Source organism: Eretmochelys imbricata, chromosome 4, assembly GCF_965152235.1.
Source record: "Eretmochelys imbricata isolate rEreImb1 chromosome 4, rEreImb1.hap1, whole genome shotgun sequence".
Classification (NCBI taxonomy): Eukaryota; Metazoa; Chordata; order Testudines; family Cheloniidae; genus Eretmochelys; species Eretmochelys imbricata.
In genome coordinates, this window is record NC_135575.1 from 41,588,657 (window position 1) to 41,604,996 (window position 16,340).

A 16,340-nucleotide genomic window follows, 5' to 3' on the forward strand; every position below is an offset into this window, starting at 1 on the left:
TCTCTATATATTGCAACACAACAGCTGATGTATAAAATGGATAAACGGGGAGGAAAGACAAGATAAACAGTGGTTTATTAGTGTAATACAAAGATGTTTCAGCATACCTGCCTAGTAGTTATTGATTGAAAGTACAATAGTGTCTTTGTATGAGTTACAATATAGTCTTTCATTGCATGATCACACTGTGTAACATTAAGTAGTGTAACATTATTGAGCATACAATACAATATAAAATAATGGGAGTTAAATGCACTCTTTTTTGTAATTGCATATACACACAAATAGCATGCCAAAATTTTGCCCTGACAAATTGCAGGTATAGATTTAGGGGTTGCCTTTGAAAAGATAGACCATAAGTCTTAAATACTTATTTAAAAATTGTTCCTAAAGCTGTTTGCTTTTGGGCTGATGGATAGATAATTTTAAAAAGTAGGCATTTTTAAATACATTTAACACTTTTAAAAAATGTATTTATTCATAAATGGCAAGTCTAGCAAAAAAGTTTTATTTGTGCAAATAGTAGACATTTCAAAAGGTAAAGTACATATTTTCATATATTTCAGTGATCATGACATGTTTTATTTCACAAACTTTCGTGTACTTACCATAAAGTAGTTTGGGTTTATTTTTGAGGAAATAATCATATATTCAGCCTATTACAGGAAAGAAAACTTCCATTGGGAGGAATTCTCTTTATATCACTTGGTCATGGATACAAAAAACATTAAGAGGAGCCATTACAAAGGAACCATTACACTATCAAGTAAATAATATTCTCTTCTAAAAAAAGTTAAAAACTTATACAGTTCACAGAAATTTTTTGATGAGGTGAATTTAACATTAAATTTAAGCCCTCACTATGATTTCACTTACGTTGTCGGTTTAGCTTAACGTTATGTGAATACAGGGTTTTTTTGGTGATTTAAGTTATTAACCTGGTTCTGTAGGAAATGCATATGTGTACTTCACATTCAAGTCAATCCCCATAAAAATCAGCCCCAAAATGTTCTTTGTGGTCTGGTCATACAATGGTAGCTTTTCACCAGAGAGGCTTTCTTCCTGTAATAGTCTGGAAACAACCACAAGTACAGAATGAACCACAAAAAACAGTACCATCTGTGAATCTGTAAGCTTTTGACATATGAGAACCTGTGTTAGTGCCATTTTCCCAGGGCATTCTCAATTCACTAGCCCTGCAGGTAAGAAAAGCATCAGTCAACACAGGAAATCCTGCTCTGCAAACGATCTCTGCTACTTATATTTTATGTGGGACATAAGAGCTAATGGACCAAAGAAGCTGATCTTGTGGTCTGCAAACCTCTATTTATTTTGTATGAATTTATATCTAGACTGCTGGTTGAACTGTGATCTGATAGTGGCTGTAGAAAGACCTTGGCAGCAATGCCCATTATGTTTATAAAGCATTGAGTGCTTAAGTGCTATCTAACTGTGAAAGGAGACTGAATAGTTTTATAACTCATTGCCTACTTTTTAATAATACTTTACATTTCTACTGTTGAAGATCTCAAAGGGCCAGATTTTCATTAATGTCAATGGACTTGGGCCAGGTTACAGCAGCTGAGGATCTAGCACAGTGTTTCATAAAAAGTAATGAATCAAGCCTCACAAGAGTCCTGTATTGTTAGGATACAAATATTTTTCTCATTTGCCAATCAGAAAACTGAGGCACACAGGGATTATGTGACTTGCCCAAAGCCACATGGCAGAATTAGGAAGAGACCTCAGATCTTATGGCTCTTATTCTTACCTATATGTAAGACAAATGTGGTGTCAGATGTCATTAGTCATCTATCCAGCTGGAAACTCTGTTTAGTCATTGGTCTCTTGTTTCTGAGGATTACTCCTATTTCCTCTCCTTTTTCTCCTTTTATGTAGCAGTGGCTCCAAGTGGGGCCACATAGATTGGATCCTTCTCTTTGTATTCAGCTGCTTCAATAGGTTTACAACTCCTTCCTTACAAAAAAGAACCTTGATTCTGTGGAATCAGATGGGAGCAGGAGGAGATGCAAGCACCATATGACCTGCAAGTAATCAGTCCACAAAGCACAATATGAGAACCACTAGTATAAGGAAATGTGAACCTACTGAACATATCAAAAGGAAGGACTGAATTCAAGTGCTGTTTGCCCTCTACCACGGTTTAAGCGGCCAAACATTTAAGGGTCCATCCTTAACCATTTGCACCTCACAAAGTAAGGTAATAATCACCATGAAAGTGGCAAAATGTGGCCCTAAGAAAATTTTAGGGAAGAACATGTTATTGTTCTTTCTAAAAAATATTTATTAATTTGCATTAATTTAACCAAAAATGTTTTTAAAATCCCAAATGATTCCATAAAAACTAAAAAAAACTAGTGCAATTTTTCTTGGCATACTGTATCTGTAATGGCATCAAAAATATTTCTCAAGTATCTGTGTTTGATAAAATCGTTAGACCCTTCAATGAAAGCCTGATTCATCCATCTTTGTCTGCAGTATTAAATGAATATTCTGGATTAGTAGGAACAGATTTCTGTTCAGTTTCTCAAAGCATGAAATGAGACCAATCTCCTAAGGATATCTTGTGAAGGATGAAAAAAAGTGAGCATTTAGGTTTTGACTTATATATAACCATCAGGTAGATATAGTATACTGCCATCAGCAGTATCATTTTTTGTAGGATTTACTAATAAAACATAACAAGACGACTCTATCGTTAGCCATGGGCTAGCTTGAGTGTAATTAGATCCAAGAGCCAAGCAGATTTGAACATACAAACACACCTTTGATATAAATCTACATGAACGTTTCTCTATCTCCTGCTGTTTTTCTCTTGCTCACATACAAAACATACATCCATACTTGTCATAAATATAAAGGGAAGGCTAACCACCTTTAAATCCCTCCTGGCCAGAGGAAAAAACCCTTTCACCTGTAAAGGGTTAAGAAGCTAGGATAACCTCGCTGGCGCCTGACCAAAATGACCAATGAGGAGACAAGATACTTTCAAAGCTTGGGGGGGGAGGGGAGTGGAACAAAGGGTTCTCTCTGTTTGTGTGTTGCTTTGGCTGGGACCAGAAATGCAGGAATGCAGGTCAGAACTCCTGTAAAGGCCTAATAAGCAATCTAGGTAGATATGTGTTAGATTCTGTTCTGTTTAAATGGCTGATAAAATAAGTTGTGCTGAATGGAATGTATATTCCTGTTTGTGTCTTTTTGTAACTTAAGGTTTTGCCTAGAGGGATTCTCTATGATTTGAATCTGATTACCCTGTAAGGTATTTACCATCCTGATTTTACAGAGGTGATTCTTTTACTTTTTCTTCAATTGAAATTCTTCTTTTAAGAACCTGATTGCTTTTTCATTGTTCTTAAGATCCAAGGGTTTGGGTCTGTGTTCACCTATGCAAATTGGTGAGGATTTTTATCAAGCCTTCCCCAGGAAAGGGGGTGTAGGGTTTGGGAGGATTTTGGGTGGAAAGACGTTTCCAAGTGGGCTTTTTCCCTGTTATATATTTGTTAGACGCTTGGTGGTAGCAGCAATAAATTCCAGGGGCAAAAGGTAAAATAGTTTGTACCTTGGGGAAGTTTTAACCTAAACTGGTAAAAATAAGCTTAGGGGGTTTTTCATGCAGGTCCCCACATCTGTACCCTAGAGTTCAGAGTGGGGAAGGAACCTTGACAATACTACTAACCTATGTCCATCATAGTCAGTGCTTTTATTACCAAGTGAAGTGGAGCACGTGTGACAAGACTGTTTGTATATGTAAGTGGAGGAGTTTAAATTGAGAGAGCACCTGCTGTAGATTTCCAGGATCAAACATAATGAATTCCTCAAAGCCTATGCAGAGGCTGTATTACAGGCCAAGAGAACATTCCTATCAGCCTCCATTGAAGCTGCCAAATCCTGCTCAAGGAGCTATTCAGAGTGATAATGTACTTCATTAATCCTGAATGCCTACAACCTGCATCAGAACAGAGCACCAAGCACTGTGAAGAACTGTCATCCTGCTTTGCTGAAGAGATGAGACACGTTCAGCAAGACTTCTCAAGCAGCTTGGATCCGCTCCACTAATAGCCACCAGCTGACAGCCCACCTGCATTCTTAGAGTTCAGCGCAGCCACTGATCAAATAATTCTGGAACCCTAAAGGAGTCTTGACCCAAGACTGTGAATTTGACCCATGCCTGTCCTGGCTAGTGAAAGAGAGAAATGAACCACAGGTGCCACTCCTGATTAAAATAAACCAGGTCTCATTCATAGAAAGAATCTTCCCATCCCCCTTCAAACACACAATAGTCTGACTAACAGTGAAGAAACCCAGCCAGAATATATTGGTTCTAGCCAACTAACACCAAGCGTCAAACCTCTCATTGCTGAGCAAGCTTGCAGAGAAGCTAGCCAAAGGCCGACTACAAGCAAATTTAACTGAAGCTAACAATGTACACCTAGCACAATCAAGATTCAGGCAAGGACATGGGACTGAAAGCACTTCAGTGGCACTGATGGATGATCTCCTGGTGTCCCTAGAGGGAGGGCAGACAGCTAGTCTTCTCCTCCTGGACTTCTCTGTAGCATTTGACACTGCTGACTCTGCAATACGTCTGTCTTGCCTGACAGAGGTGGCAGGAGTTAAGGGTAATGAGCTAAAATGGTTTGAGTCCTTCCTGGAGGGATGTGCCTAACGAGTAATAATGGGAAACTGCATTTCCACTATTAGACCCCTCACTTATAGAGTCCCATGAGGATCAATTCTCTCTCCAGTCTTTTTCAACATCTACAAGCAACTACACTAGCTGTATTGGTCAGATGACGAACTCACATGCCAAGAATGTGCAGATGACACATAATTCTACCTTCACCACATATGACCAGACCACTACCACCAAGATGGCCCAGTGCTTGGGCAAGATCAGCTCATGCATGAAGAAAAGCTAGCTGAAGCTGAACCCAAGCGAGACAGAGGTTAGGCAGAGGAAAGCCTTTTGAAGGGTTTGCAACCATGGTGCAGTTTCCTTGAGGGTACATACCCACAGTTGGTCAAGTCAGTCTGTAGATTGTGAGCACTTCTGGATTCCTTACTCATAATAAGCTCTCACATTACAGTCTGTACAAATAAAGCTTTCTGTCATCTCTCATTGACAAAGAGACTCCATCCTATCCTATTGGATGGTGACATGGTCTCAGTTATTCATGCCTTTGTCACTTCTTATCTGAATTACAGCAATGTGATATATCTGGGCCTTCAGAGTTTAGGAAACTCCAAATGGTACAGATCTCAGCAGCACATCCTCTCAGTAAAACAGGCTACCATGAGCGCATCAAACCTGTCCTTTACTCTCTATGCTGGCTTCCCATAGAATATCAATTCAAGTTCAAGTTCTCAGTCATTATCTTCAAGACACTCCATGGACTGGGTTTAGGATAGCTGAAAGACAACCTAAAGCTCTGGGATGAAAACAGTTGTCAATAACTTCGATTCTCTGGCACAATGGAACTCTCTAAAATAAGAATAAAGTTAGTCTGTGCAGGAGAACTTCTCAGAGGCCGGTCCAAGACTGTGGAATGAACTACCACAAGAACCAAGGACCATTACAGACCTCTCCACTTTCTGTTTCAATTGCAAGGCATATTTCTTTGACTTTGCCTTCTCTGACATAAATATATAGCAACATGTATATTAAAAAAAAATATCCCTAAACAAGATAGTCCACTTCTCCCCTTGGGGAGAAGATAAGAGAACAGACAACACAGGAAGGATGTGTATTCACATTGCTTAATGAACTACTGGAAGATGTTCAGATACTTTTGTGATGAGCACAGTATAAGAACCTATAAAGAACATTATAGAGGAGTTGTATTTTCTGTAATAAAATATATGGGCTTCTGTGCTGCCTAGAGCAACTGTTGTCTGGTTAAGTCCCCAAATTAATGCAGGACCCCGATGAGCAGTACAGCATTTGCTTGTATAAAGGGACTGATGGTGACTACAGAGTGGCAGAGAAATGTGTTCCATAGCGCTCATTTGTCTCTGGGCCTGCAATGCCATCAGCTTCCCTGCTCGATTTCATGATGTAACTGAGTGTTAGCTCCCCCATGCATAGTGGCCAGGAGTATCAGTTCAGTGATTTGTAAAATAAATCATGGTTTATTTGGATTAATTTGATTCCAAAGTAGCTATTATGGACTTCTGTTTGTATCCCAGTAATGAGAGGGTATGGTAACAGAGATGTTTCAAAGTATTTAGTACACATTAGTAAGTTTATACATTAGGATGTGCGGTAGAATATACTCATCCAAACAGATAAATTGACTGTGGGTCTAGTTTTGCCCTATTGAAGTCAATGGGAGTTTTGTCATTGTCTTCAGTAGAGCTGGAACGTATGTGCATATTCATTATGCTTTAAGATATTGGGATGCCTAAGGAACAGACTGCAGAATAATACTGAAAATATTGTAATTACATTATATAAGCAGTAGTATAGCCTAATCTGGAATACTGTTTGCCGTACATGTCACTCCATCTCAAAAAAGGATGTTGCAGAATTAGAAGCAGATAAGAGAATGGTGACAAGAATGACCACGGTCATGGAAAGAATCTAATTTGAAGAGAGATTGGAATGTTTGGGCTGTTTAAGAAAGGAGATGAATAAAAGGGAACCTGATAAAAGTATATAAAATAATGAATTGTCTAGAAAGGTAGATCAGAAGGTTCTGTTTTCCCTGTCTCATGACACAAGAACAAAGGGCTATTCAATTAAATTAAAAGGTGGAAAATTAAAAAATGATAAAAGGAAATAAATATTCTAAAATACAAGTCATTTATTAGGCCCAAAAGTTCTTAATATAAAACTATACAGCTCAACAAGGACAAAATCCAGCAAAGCAGTGAATGTTCTCATTTCTCATTGATGTCAGTGATAGTTGAGGGTTCTCAGTGCTTTCCAGAAAGCATTCTGCACCTGGCAGGATTGACACTAAAATAACTACTTACACAGTAATTCAAACTGTTGTGGCTGGATACCACACAGGAGGTCTGTCATCCCACAAGATGTCCATCAGCCCTTACTGAGGAAATCATGGCTCAGGAAATCCTTTTAAATCCCACCCCTACCTACCCCCAAAAAAGTGTAACACATGCACTAATATGCACTTCATCAAAAGACATTAAATGTCTCTGGATCTAAGGGAGGAAGGAAAATGCACCATGGCAAGGCACCCCAGTGAAAGCACTGAAGTGGTAACATCCCTACATTGAAAATAATGTATTGCACGTATGGGTTCTGTCTATGGTTATAGCACAACTGACGCAAGAAGCGAGATTGTCAATGGTTTAAGCCCCACACCTGATTCACCCTAAAATAACTATAATTTGCTGTGCACTGAACTCTAATTATTATTTTCCTTCATTGTCCACCTTTCCCATGTTATAGTAAGTAGAACTATTATTAAGCTAATTGACTTGCAACAAGGGAGAAATTACAATCTTTAGCACAGAAAATGAGAATGTGTATTAGAGCCAGTGGATCCTGCTATTTCTTAATGTGGGCCTTGTGAATAGTTAGACTTTGGAACTACTGAAGCAGATATAAAAGTAAAGGCACTCAGGGTCAGATTCTCCAGTCCATTAACTGCTTTGTGCAATACCTGTAAGCTAGATTTTACCTATTACGCACTGCCCACATTGCCCCAGGAGGAGCATTGAGGTGCAGGTGCCTTCCAGAGCTCTCTGAAGTGCATGGGGCAGTACACTTCCTACTACACCCCTTTATGGAACACAGTCTGCTCTCTGTATGTTGATTCTACTCTACATGCTAGTCCCACTCCACAGGGTGGTGTGGAAGAAGACCAGGCTATAGCCTCACCTCTTCCCCATCCCTTCTTGCCCATTTTGGAATGCCTTGTGCTTCCAATAATGCTTATGGCAGCATTTCTGAGCTCCCATGAGTTTAGGAACAGAAATTCTTCTTGGACCCAAACTGGGAAACTGCAACAGAGGAGTGAAGTGACTTACCCAAGGTCACAGAAGTAATATATGATAAAGCTCGATATAAAACTCGGATTTCCTGACTCTGAGTCCAGTTCTTCATCCACTAGACCAGATATGTAATTGTATTATTTTAATAAATGTTCCAGGATTCTAGTAGGTTTTGTGGAGAAAATACATTCCACTGTGTAAGTTAAATTAAACCAATTGGATCTATATCTTTACAAATAGACAAGTTTATGGCAGTTGTGAGACAATACTGTAGTACTTTTGCCACACAGCTCCAAAAGGAGTGCCTCTTAACCAATTTAAAAATATATATATTCAAGTGTAGACTGCAACCTAATTCATTATTCTGTCATTTTGTGAGTCTAATAAAGCAAGAACAGCTGCTAGCGTCTCTGAGTACCTGAAACTGAACTCTTCTGAGAAATATGGAGACAATATCAGAACTGAAAACACAGTGTACACAACGCAAAATTAATTGGAAAATAGGTGGTCTGAGAGTTAGACATACACTTGTGGCCTGTAAACATTTGTTCAACAGCTAAAATAACAGCAATATATTAAACTTATAATGCATCTGCTTCTAGTACCTAACAGAGAGAGACTAATTAATCATCAATCATATTTTTTAAAGTGCTGAATTTACTGTATTGAATTATAAACCCTTAATTCTGTCCTGGTATATTGGTGCACAACATATTACATGAATTTGAGGTCAAAATTGTGCCCATGACAAAAATATGTAAGTGAATGGTTTAACAATAAGAAAATGAGTCAATTAAAGTTGAATTGCTCAAAGTTAGTTTGCCTTAGTCAGTTTTAATATGACAGCAGTGCCTAATCCAGGAGAAATGTGTACCTATCAGCCTTTTCTCTTATGGCTAATCTGGTCCCATGTCCAAAATGTAAAAACAGTGACAACTTTATTATACAGTTTTCTTGCTCTTTATTCCTGTGTTATTACCACATCCAACAGTCCTGTGTGTAACTAACTCCCACTGAAGTCAATGGGAGTTATTTGTACATACATATTGCAGGAAGAATAGTGGGGCCTAAACTAGACCTATGCAAAATATTTGTATCAAAATTTGAATATGCTCAAATTGAGATTGAGGTTTGGTATGTTTTACAGACCTGAGAGGAGGATGTTTGCACAGTAGGAAAATCCACAAACTCCACTCCAATATCCGTACCCAAGCCAGCCAGACTCTCTCTCCTTCTCTCCCTATCAGTTATTCACAATAATTGAACAAGCCCCAGGACCCACCCTACTTATCATAGTAAACTTCTCCTCTATTCCAGTGTTCCTTGGTGTGATCCCCTCTTCTTTCTGAAGGGAGAGGATGATTGAGGCAAGAAAATGGAAACAAGGCACAGAAGGATAAGGGCGTGCTCATGCATACATCCCTAAAAACAACAACAGTGAGGGGTCCCCAAGGTTTGTTGAATGGAAAGCAGAATGCCATGTAGAAAGGGGACTCCTTTACTTTCTCAGAAAAATTCCTGCCTGTCTGAATGTTGTGGAATCTCAACTAAGAATTTCCTCACTTTCTCATTGTTAATAGGTACAACAATTTTGTTTTTTATTGATATTTATTAAAATGTCTACTTTAAAATAAAGTTTCTCTTTCTCTGGACGCATTTTATGTAAATTATTTGTCAAATATATATTGTTCTTGGCACATAAATCAGATCATTTCAGTTCATCTTTTTCTTGCATGTGTCATTTAATAGTTGAGACCCAATCACGAGCTAAATGATCATTATTGACCTACAAGCTGTTGCACCCAGCTGGGAAGAACTGTTGTAACAAAGTCATTTCCATCACAATAAGCAGTGCAGAATTGCATTCAAAAAGATAAAAGCTATTATCTTTGGGATGCTTGTCCTGTTTCCCTTCATTTCTTCAGCACCAACCAGAAGCCAAAAGGAACTTCTGATCAGGTACCTTGAGGGTTTGGAGGGAGAGCAGAACAGAGAGAGCACTTTTGCCACTCTTATTCTGTGGACGAAAGAAAATGAAGATGCTGACAAGAAGCTGAAAGGAGCTGATTATACAGCTACCCAGAGGGCTCTATGAGGAAATAGAACAGAGGAGGGCACCTTTGCCACTGTGATTCAGAGAGGGGTGGGAACAAGAAAGGAGTTGCTGCCCAGAGGCCATGTTTAGTCCCAAACTATCATTTTAAAGATAGTCTCTATTCAGTTTCAGTCCCCTTATGAAGGATATGAAATTCCATGGAGAGTGTGCAGTGAAGTGCAACCAAGATGATAGGTTCTTTTTGAGGAAAGGCTAAGAAGGGTGAACCTGCTTGTATTGAAATACAGACAATGCTGAGATGCCATAAGAGGGCTTGAAGATAGAATAGACTAAAACAGGATGTTTTCACTGCAGGACACAGACTAAAATGCAGGCAGGTTAGAGTAAAGAGGAATTCATTCAGAGCTGGTTCACTTTAAAGAAGGGGATGGCGAAATATATGAAGCTTCATTTATATCTCATGGGATTGCTCAGAGGTGCAAGAGTATTGGGGCAGGATAATAGCACAAATTATGTGAGTCGCTGGATTTAGCCTCCCTAAAACTCACATGCATTACAGTTAGGTCTCCCAGTTAGTGGTGTGGCTTTTCGAGAGAATAGATTTAACAACAACATATTTGCTAACACAGTAATTATTACCTAGGATGGAAAAAGAAAGCATTCCTTTTTGTTAAAACTTGCTACAGTAGAGTTTGGGCATTGTGGTAATGGGAAAAAATAATTCAACAGAATAAAACTCAAGAAAGAAAACAAAAAATAATCCGTGCCCAGGCATGAGACTGCATGCCCAGGAATAGAAGTCAGGGGGCATAAGAAGCCTCCTTTGCCTTGGTTCTCTACATTGCCAGCGCCTTGCACAGGTGTGTGGGAAGGCAGGAGTGGGAAATTGGCAGAGTCTTGGCTCTGCTCTGCAACGCGCCAGCCTGTGCAGTTGAGCCAGTGTGAAGGGAAATGTAAGCTACCGAAAGGGCTGGTGCACATCAGGGGGAGCAGGGACCAGATTGTGACTCTCAAAGTGGCCACAAGGGTGCTGAAGATCACCCTCAGAGAATTACTCCAATGTAGAAGAAAGTTCCCTGGCAGGCACAGAGTTGGCATATCTGGCTCTGGTTCTCCTCTCCTAGAACCCCTGGTGCATGATGCAGATCAGGTTTGTTCCCAGGGAAATGAGTGTTGCCAAAACACTACTACACTCCAGCTATTCATGGTTGCCAGAATGGCCTACAGGGGCCTTTTGTAGATGGACATAGACTCAGGCAACCCCACATGCTGATCTGACCTGTGCAGGGGGCTGCATTGACACTTAGCAAGCTCCAGTGTAGGGGAGGGGCAGTTGCCACCCCTTACTTCCAATTCTGTGCAGCACTCAGGTCAGATAGGTCTTGAGCCTTAGGTCACTAATTTTTCAATGTAGCACAAGATGGAGCCATTATTTTACATTTTCACAAATACTTATGGGTAGGGCCCTACCAAATTCCATCATTTTGGTCAATTGCATGGTCAGAGGATTTTAAAAATCATAAATTTCATGATTTCAGGTATTTAAATCTGAAATTTCACGGCGTTGTAACTGTAGGGGTCCTGACCAGTGGTGAGCTGGAGCCGGTTCACACCGGTTCGCGTGAACCGGTTGTTAAATTTTTAAGCCGGTTTAGAACCGGTTGTTAAAGGGGTGGGCAAACTGTGGCCCACGGGCCACATACAGCCAGCGGGACCATCCTTTCCAAGCTCTCGGCTGGGGAAGCTCCCCGGAGACTTTTTACTCACCCAGCAGCACCCCAGGCCTTGGGCCGCACTTGGACAGCGGGTCCTTCACTCGCTCCGGGCCTTCGGCAGCACTTTGGCGGCAGGTCCTTCTGTGCCGCCAAAGACCTGGAGCGACTGAAGGAACCGGTTCTTCAGCTTCTGGCAGCTCATCACTGGTCCTGACCCAAAAAGAGTTGGGGGGTCGCGGTGCTGCTGTGCTTGCTTCTGTGATGCTGCTGGCAGTGGTGGAGCCTTCAAAGCTGGGCAGCCAGAAAGTGGCAGTGACTGACCGGGAGCCCAGCTCTGAAGGCAGCACAGATGTAAGGATGGCATGGTATGGTATTGCCTCCCTTACTTCTGCGCTGCTACCTGAGGAGCTGGGCCCTCAGTCAGCAGCTGCCACTCTCCAGCCACCCAGCATTGAAAGCAGCACAGAAGTAAGGGTGGCAATACCGTAACCGCCCTAAAATAACCTTGTGACCCCCCTGAAACTCCCTTTTATATCAGGACCCACAATTTGAGAAACACTGGTCTCCCCCATGAAATCTGTATAGTATAAGGTAAAAGCACACAAAAGACCAGATTTCACAGGGGGGAGACCACATTTGGTGGTCTATGACACGTTTTTCATGGCTATGAATTTGGTACGGCCCTACTTACGGGCCTTATTCAACAGTCAGTGGGACTGGCAATGACTTTAATAGCTGCTTGCATGAAGAATATCTATAAATGTGGAGGAAACTACTGTTTAAATTTTCCCTGACAGAAAATATCAGGTAATTTGTCATATGTTAGCTTTAGTATAGAAGTAAAGAAGACACCTTCTGTCATATAAAGATGTCGTATATATCATGGATTTGGTAACAATAAATATGGCTCTCTGTAAAGTTTTAGTTATCTGAGTTTTAAACTGGTATTTGATCATCTCTCTTTTGTTGTAAACATTTACTCTCAAAGTATTTATAGTGTAAGAATGGCAGCAAAACTCAAATTGACATCACTGTTGACATTTTTCCCCCTCATTGACAGTGCTTCATATATTGAAGATGATTTATTATGATCTATTCAGCCCATTTTTTTAACCTCCACTCTATAACATTCTTAAAATTATAGCGATATTCCCTTCAGGGAAAGAATAATACATATTTTCCCTGAACTAATAACCTTTTCAAGTTCTCTTCCTTTTTTCTGCCAGTGCAGTGCTGAAGTTGTTGACAGGTAAGGAATTGCCAGGAGATGAACTGACATTATAAATGTCAGAGGTCAGTACAGGTGTAGGAAAGAGAGAAGCTGCCAAGAAAGCAAGCAGTATTTTTGTGGAAACATTCCAACTATATCTTTGTTGAGCACATCAGTCCTGTTTTTGGTCTGCTCATGCTTTCAGAACTAAAAATAATAAAGGACATTTGAAAAGGTTACACATTTGGCAAAACTATGTATTATGCCTTGCCTAAAGGAATATTGCCATCTATTTCAAAATGTTACTGTCCTAGCTTAAAAAGGAAATTGTGTGCTAATAAATTATCTCTCAGCGTATCTCCTTATCCTTCTGAAGTAGCACAAAATGAAACACCAGGCTTGAGTCACAAGGCCAGAGGTGTCACCAAATGATACTTATTAAACAAATGTTCTGTGAAACAATACATTCAATTATTGCAAATGTTGCATAATGTTCAGGTAGAATTACAAAACTAGAAATGTTAAGCTTTAAAAATGTTGTGTATCTGACAAAGCTGCAGTGCTTTAAAATACTTTGAGACCAAAACAATACAAGGTCAGCTTCTTACACTGTAGACCTCAAATTATCTCCCTCCCCCTCCCCTTTTGTTTCTTTAAGATTTGAATTCCTTCACACAAAGCAAAAACATTAGTTTCTGTGGTGGTTTTTAAGTCATTCACAGGATATGTCGTTTGTTAAAAGGAGGGCTAGTTGCAAGTTTCATTGTCAATAGAACAGAAATGAATCTACAAGCAGGATTAGAAGAGTTTTTGAAACACTTAAATTTCTCATAGAAGCAAGGCAGTAGAATGTGGCTTTGCACTGGTTTCTCAAAAAATAATGGGTGGGAATTTCACTCTTCTAAGGGGCAGGGAATTGCAAGTTATTCTGTGAGCACAAGGCAGAAACAGTGAAAAACGATTTTTCATATTGTGAAAATGAAATATTTTGCAAATTGAGTTCTGATTTTGCATCCCTTACATGAATACTCCTAGTGAGCTCTAGCCTTTGTATGTCTGTATATTTATACTGTGCTCATCAACATGGTATTTGGGCACCCAATATTGCACCTCCTATTCATGAGTGCAACTCCTGTAGGCCACAGTTGAGGGACTGCATCTACATATGGGCTTGATCTTGTAACCTTTTACCCACATGAGTAGTCTTTACTCAGACAATCCCACAGGGGTGTCTCCTAAGGATGTGATCCTATAAGATTATGGGTGCTTCCTATGAGAAATTCCTGTGGAATCTTGTGGACTAGAGCACCCTCTGTTCCTTCTGGGCTCCGAGAACACTGCTGAGTCTAATGACCTCAGCTCAGAATACTCATCTGAGTAACAGCTGCATGATCAAGCCTTAGGAAAGCAAAGTACAAGCAAATTCATCAGCTCTTAAGAAATCGAGCACAATTTTTCATTACAAATATTTCATACTAAATTATTTGAAAATGTTCTGATTTGCTGCAAATTTTCTGATTCTCCCACCCTCCCCCCCATTTCTAATTTGACTGTGTGCTCATTGTGTGAGGATATCTTTAATGAGCAGTTGGACATTGTCAAAGGATTTACTACATCGAATAATTGTTTTTGAGAATTTAGGCCAGTTAATTAGACTGTCTGCCCTCAAAGAGCTCACAATTTCCAAAACTATCAGTCTCTTATTTTTACATAACACCATTGGTATGGTAGAGTGCTTTACAGGCACATAGGAAGATGAGTTCTCTACCTTAATAATGTACAGCTTAAATAATAACATTTGGATCACAGTATTTATAACACTAGAGGTCTGATATCCTGTTGTTCTCTAAGTACACCCTCTTCCTTTAAAATAACATCCAGATTTTTTGTTTGTTTCTAGCCCCTGCTGCTTGTATATTTCACATTAAGAGGAACATGTGCTATTTTTGCAATGCCGCTCCTGTGCCCATCTGCACTGCTATAATAAAGATGCTGTGAATATTATACAATTTGGTAAAAGTATGGACCACATTCTCACACTGAATAGTGCCATAAATAGTCCCTTTGATTTCAGTAAGTCCACTTGAGGAGAAAAATTCTGTTTAGTGAGACTGGTGGTAGACTCTCTTCCTATGTGAACAAAACCACTGGCAGTTCTAAATAGAAGTAGTGTTCAAAAACAAACTTCCTTTGGCTGCATTGCCATCTAGTGACACAATAAAAAAAACATGTTTCAGAGTAGCAGCCGTGTTAGTCTGTATCTGCAAAAAGAACAGGAGTACTTGTGGCACCTTAGAGATTAACAAATTTATTAGAGCATCAGCTTTCATGGGCTACAGCCCACTTCATCGGATGCATAGCAAACATGTACTTCATTTTATTTTATTTTTAAAGATCAGCATCTTCATGACCCATTTGTCCAACTATGGGAATGACCGCCTGGGGTTGTATACCTTTGTGAATCTAGCCAACTTTGTTCAGAGCTGGACCAACCTGAAACTGCAAACTCTGCCTCCAGTCCAGCTGGCTCACAAGTACTTTGAGCTCTTTCCTGAGCAGAAGGACCCTCTCTGGCAGGTAGGATTGTAAAAGAAGAGATGAACAGAGAATATTTTTGTCTTACTTGTTTGTGAAGAATTTTGTTTTAACTTCCCATCAAACAAAATGGTGATACTTAATAGTTTCATAAATTACCTTATCTTAAAGATTAGGGTAATTGTTTTCTCCTGTCATTAACAGATTGTCTTAATGTGCATCTAAAAAGAGAGGACAATTTAAATATGTTAGGAATTTGTTTCTCATTTTATTGCTGACTGCACCTGATATTTACAAATACAGTAAAGACTATTGTGTAATTCCTCCCATATCTTGGATTATTTTGTAACTAACAGGAATGAAGCAATTTAAACAGTTTAAAAATAATTGATATTTTGCCATTAAGAAAATGGTATCTCTTGCCATGTGCAGTAGCAGAGGAGTGTATCCTACTAACTGGAGAGAGGATTAAGGCTCACTGGTGCCTAGACACTAATATGACTGGCATACTAGAAATAGATTAAAAAAGTAATTCCCAAAAGGGTGGGAACTGGCCAAGGAAGAAATTTACCAATACTGGGCCTAATTTATTGATGGAATCAACTCCATTGATTTAATTATTCTTTACTTAAAAGTGAGGAAACTGAAAATATCAGGATGTGACTACCAGTTTATGGTGCAGTCTGCACTGACCCTGGAACGGACACACATTCAGTGAATCACCTAATCATTACACCACGGTCACTGAAGATACAGAGAAACAACTGTTGGAACTAGTGAACATGGCAGCACTGCTTGTGCACAAAATCAGTGACAGTTCAGTTCTTCCAGTGGAATATTTTTC

The 16,340-nt window shown here is 39.6% G+C and overlaps 1 protein-coding gene across 2 annotated transcripts in view; it reads left to right on the plus strand.

Moving 5' to 3' along the window:
• LOC144263523 (bifunctional heparan sulfate N-deacetylase/N-sulfotransferase 3) overlaps positions 1 to 16,340 on the plus strand; it is a 94,887-nt gene that overhangs the window by 58,610 nt on the left and 19,937 nt on the right. For both annotated transcript variants that reach the window (XM_077814414.1, XM_077814415.1), the window contains exon 6: positions 15,356 to 15,538. In XM_077814414.1, the coding sequence (XP_077670540.1) occupies positions 15,356 to 15,538 (183 nt within the window). The remainder of the gene's footprint in view (positions 1 to 15,355; positions 15,539 to 16,340) is intronic.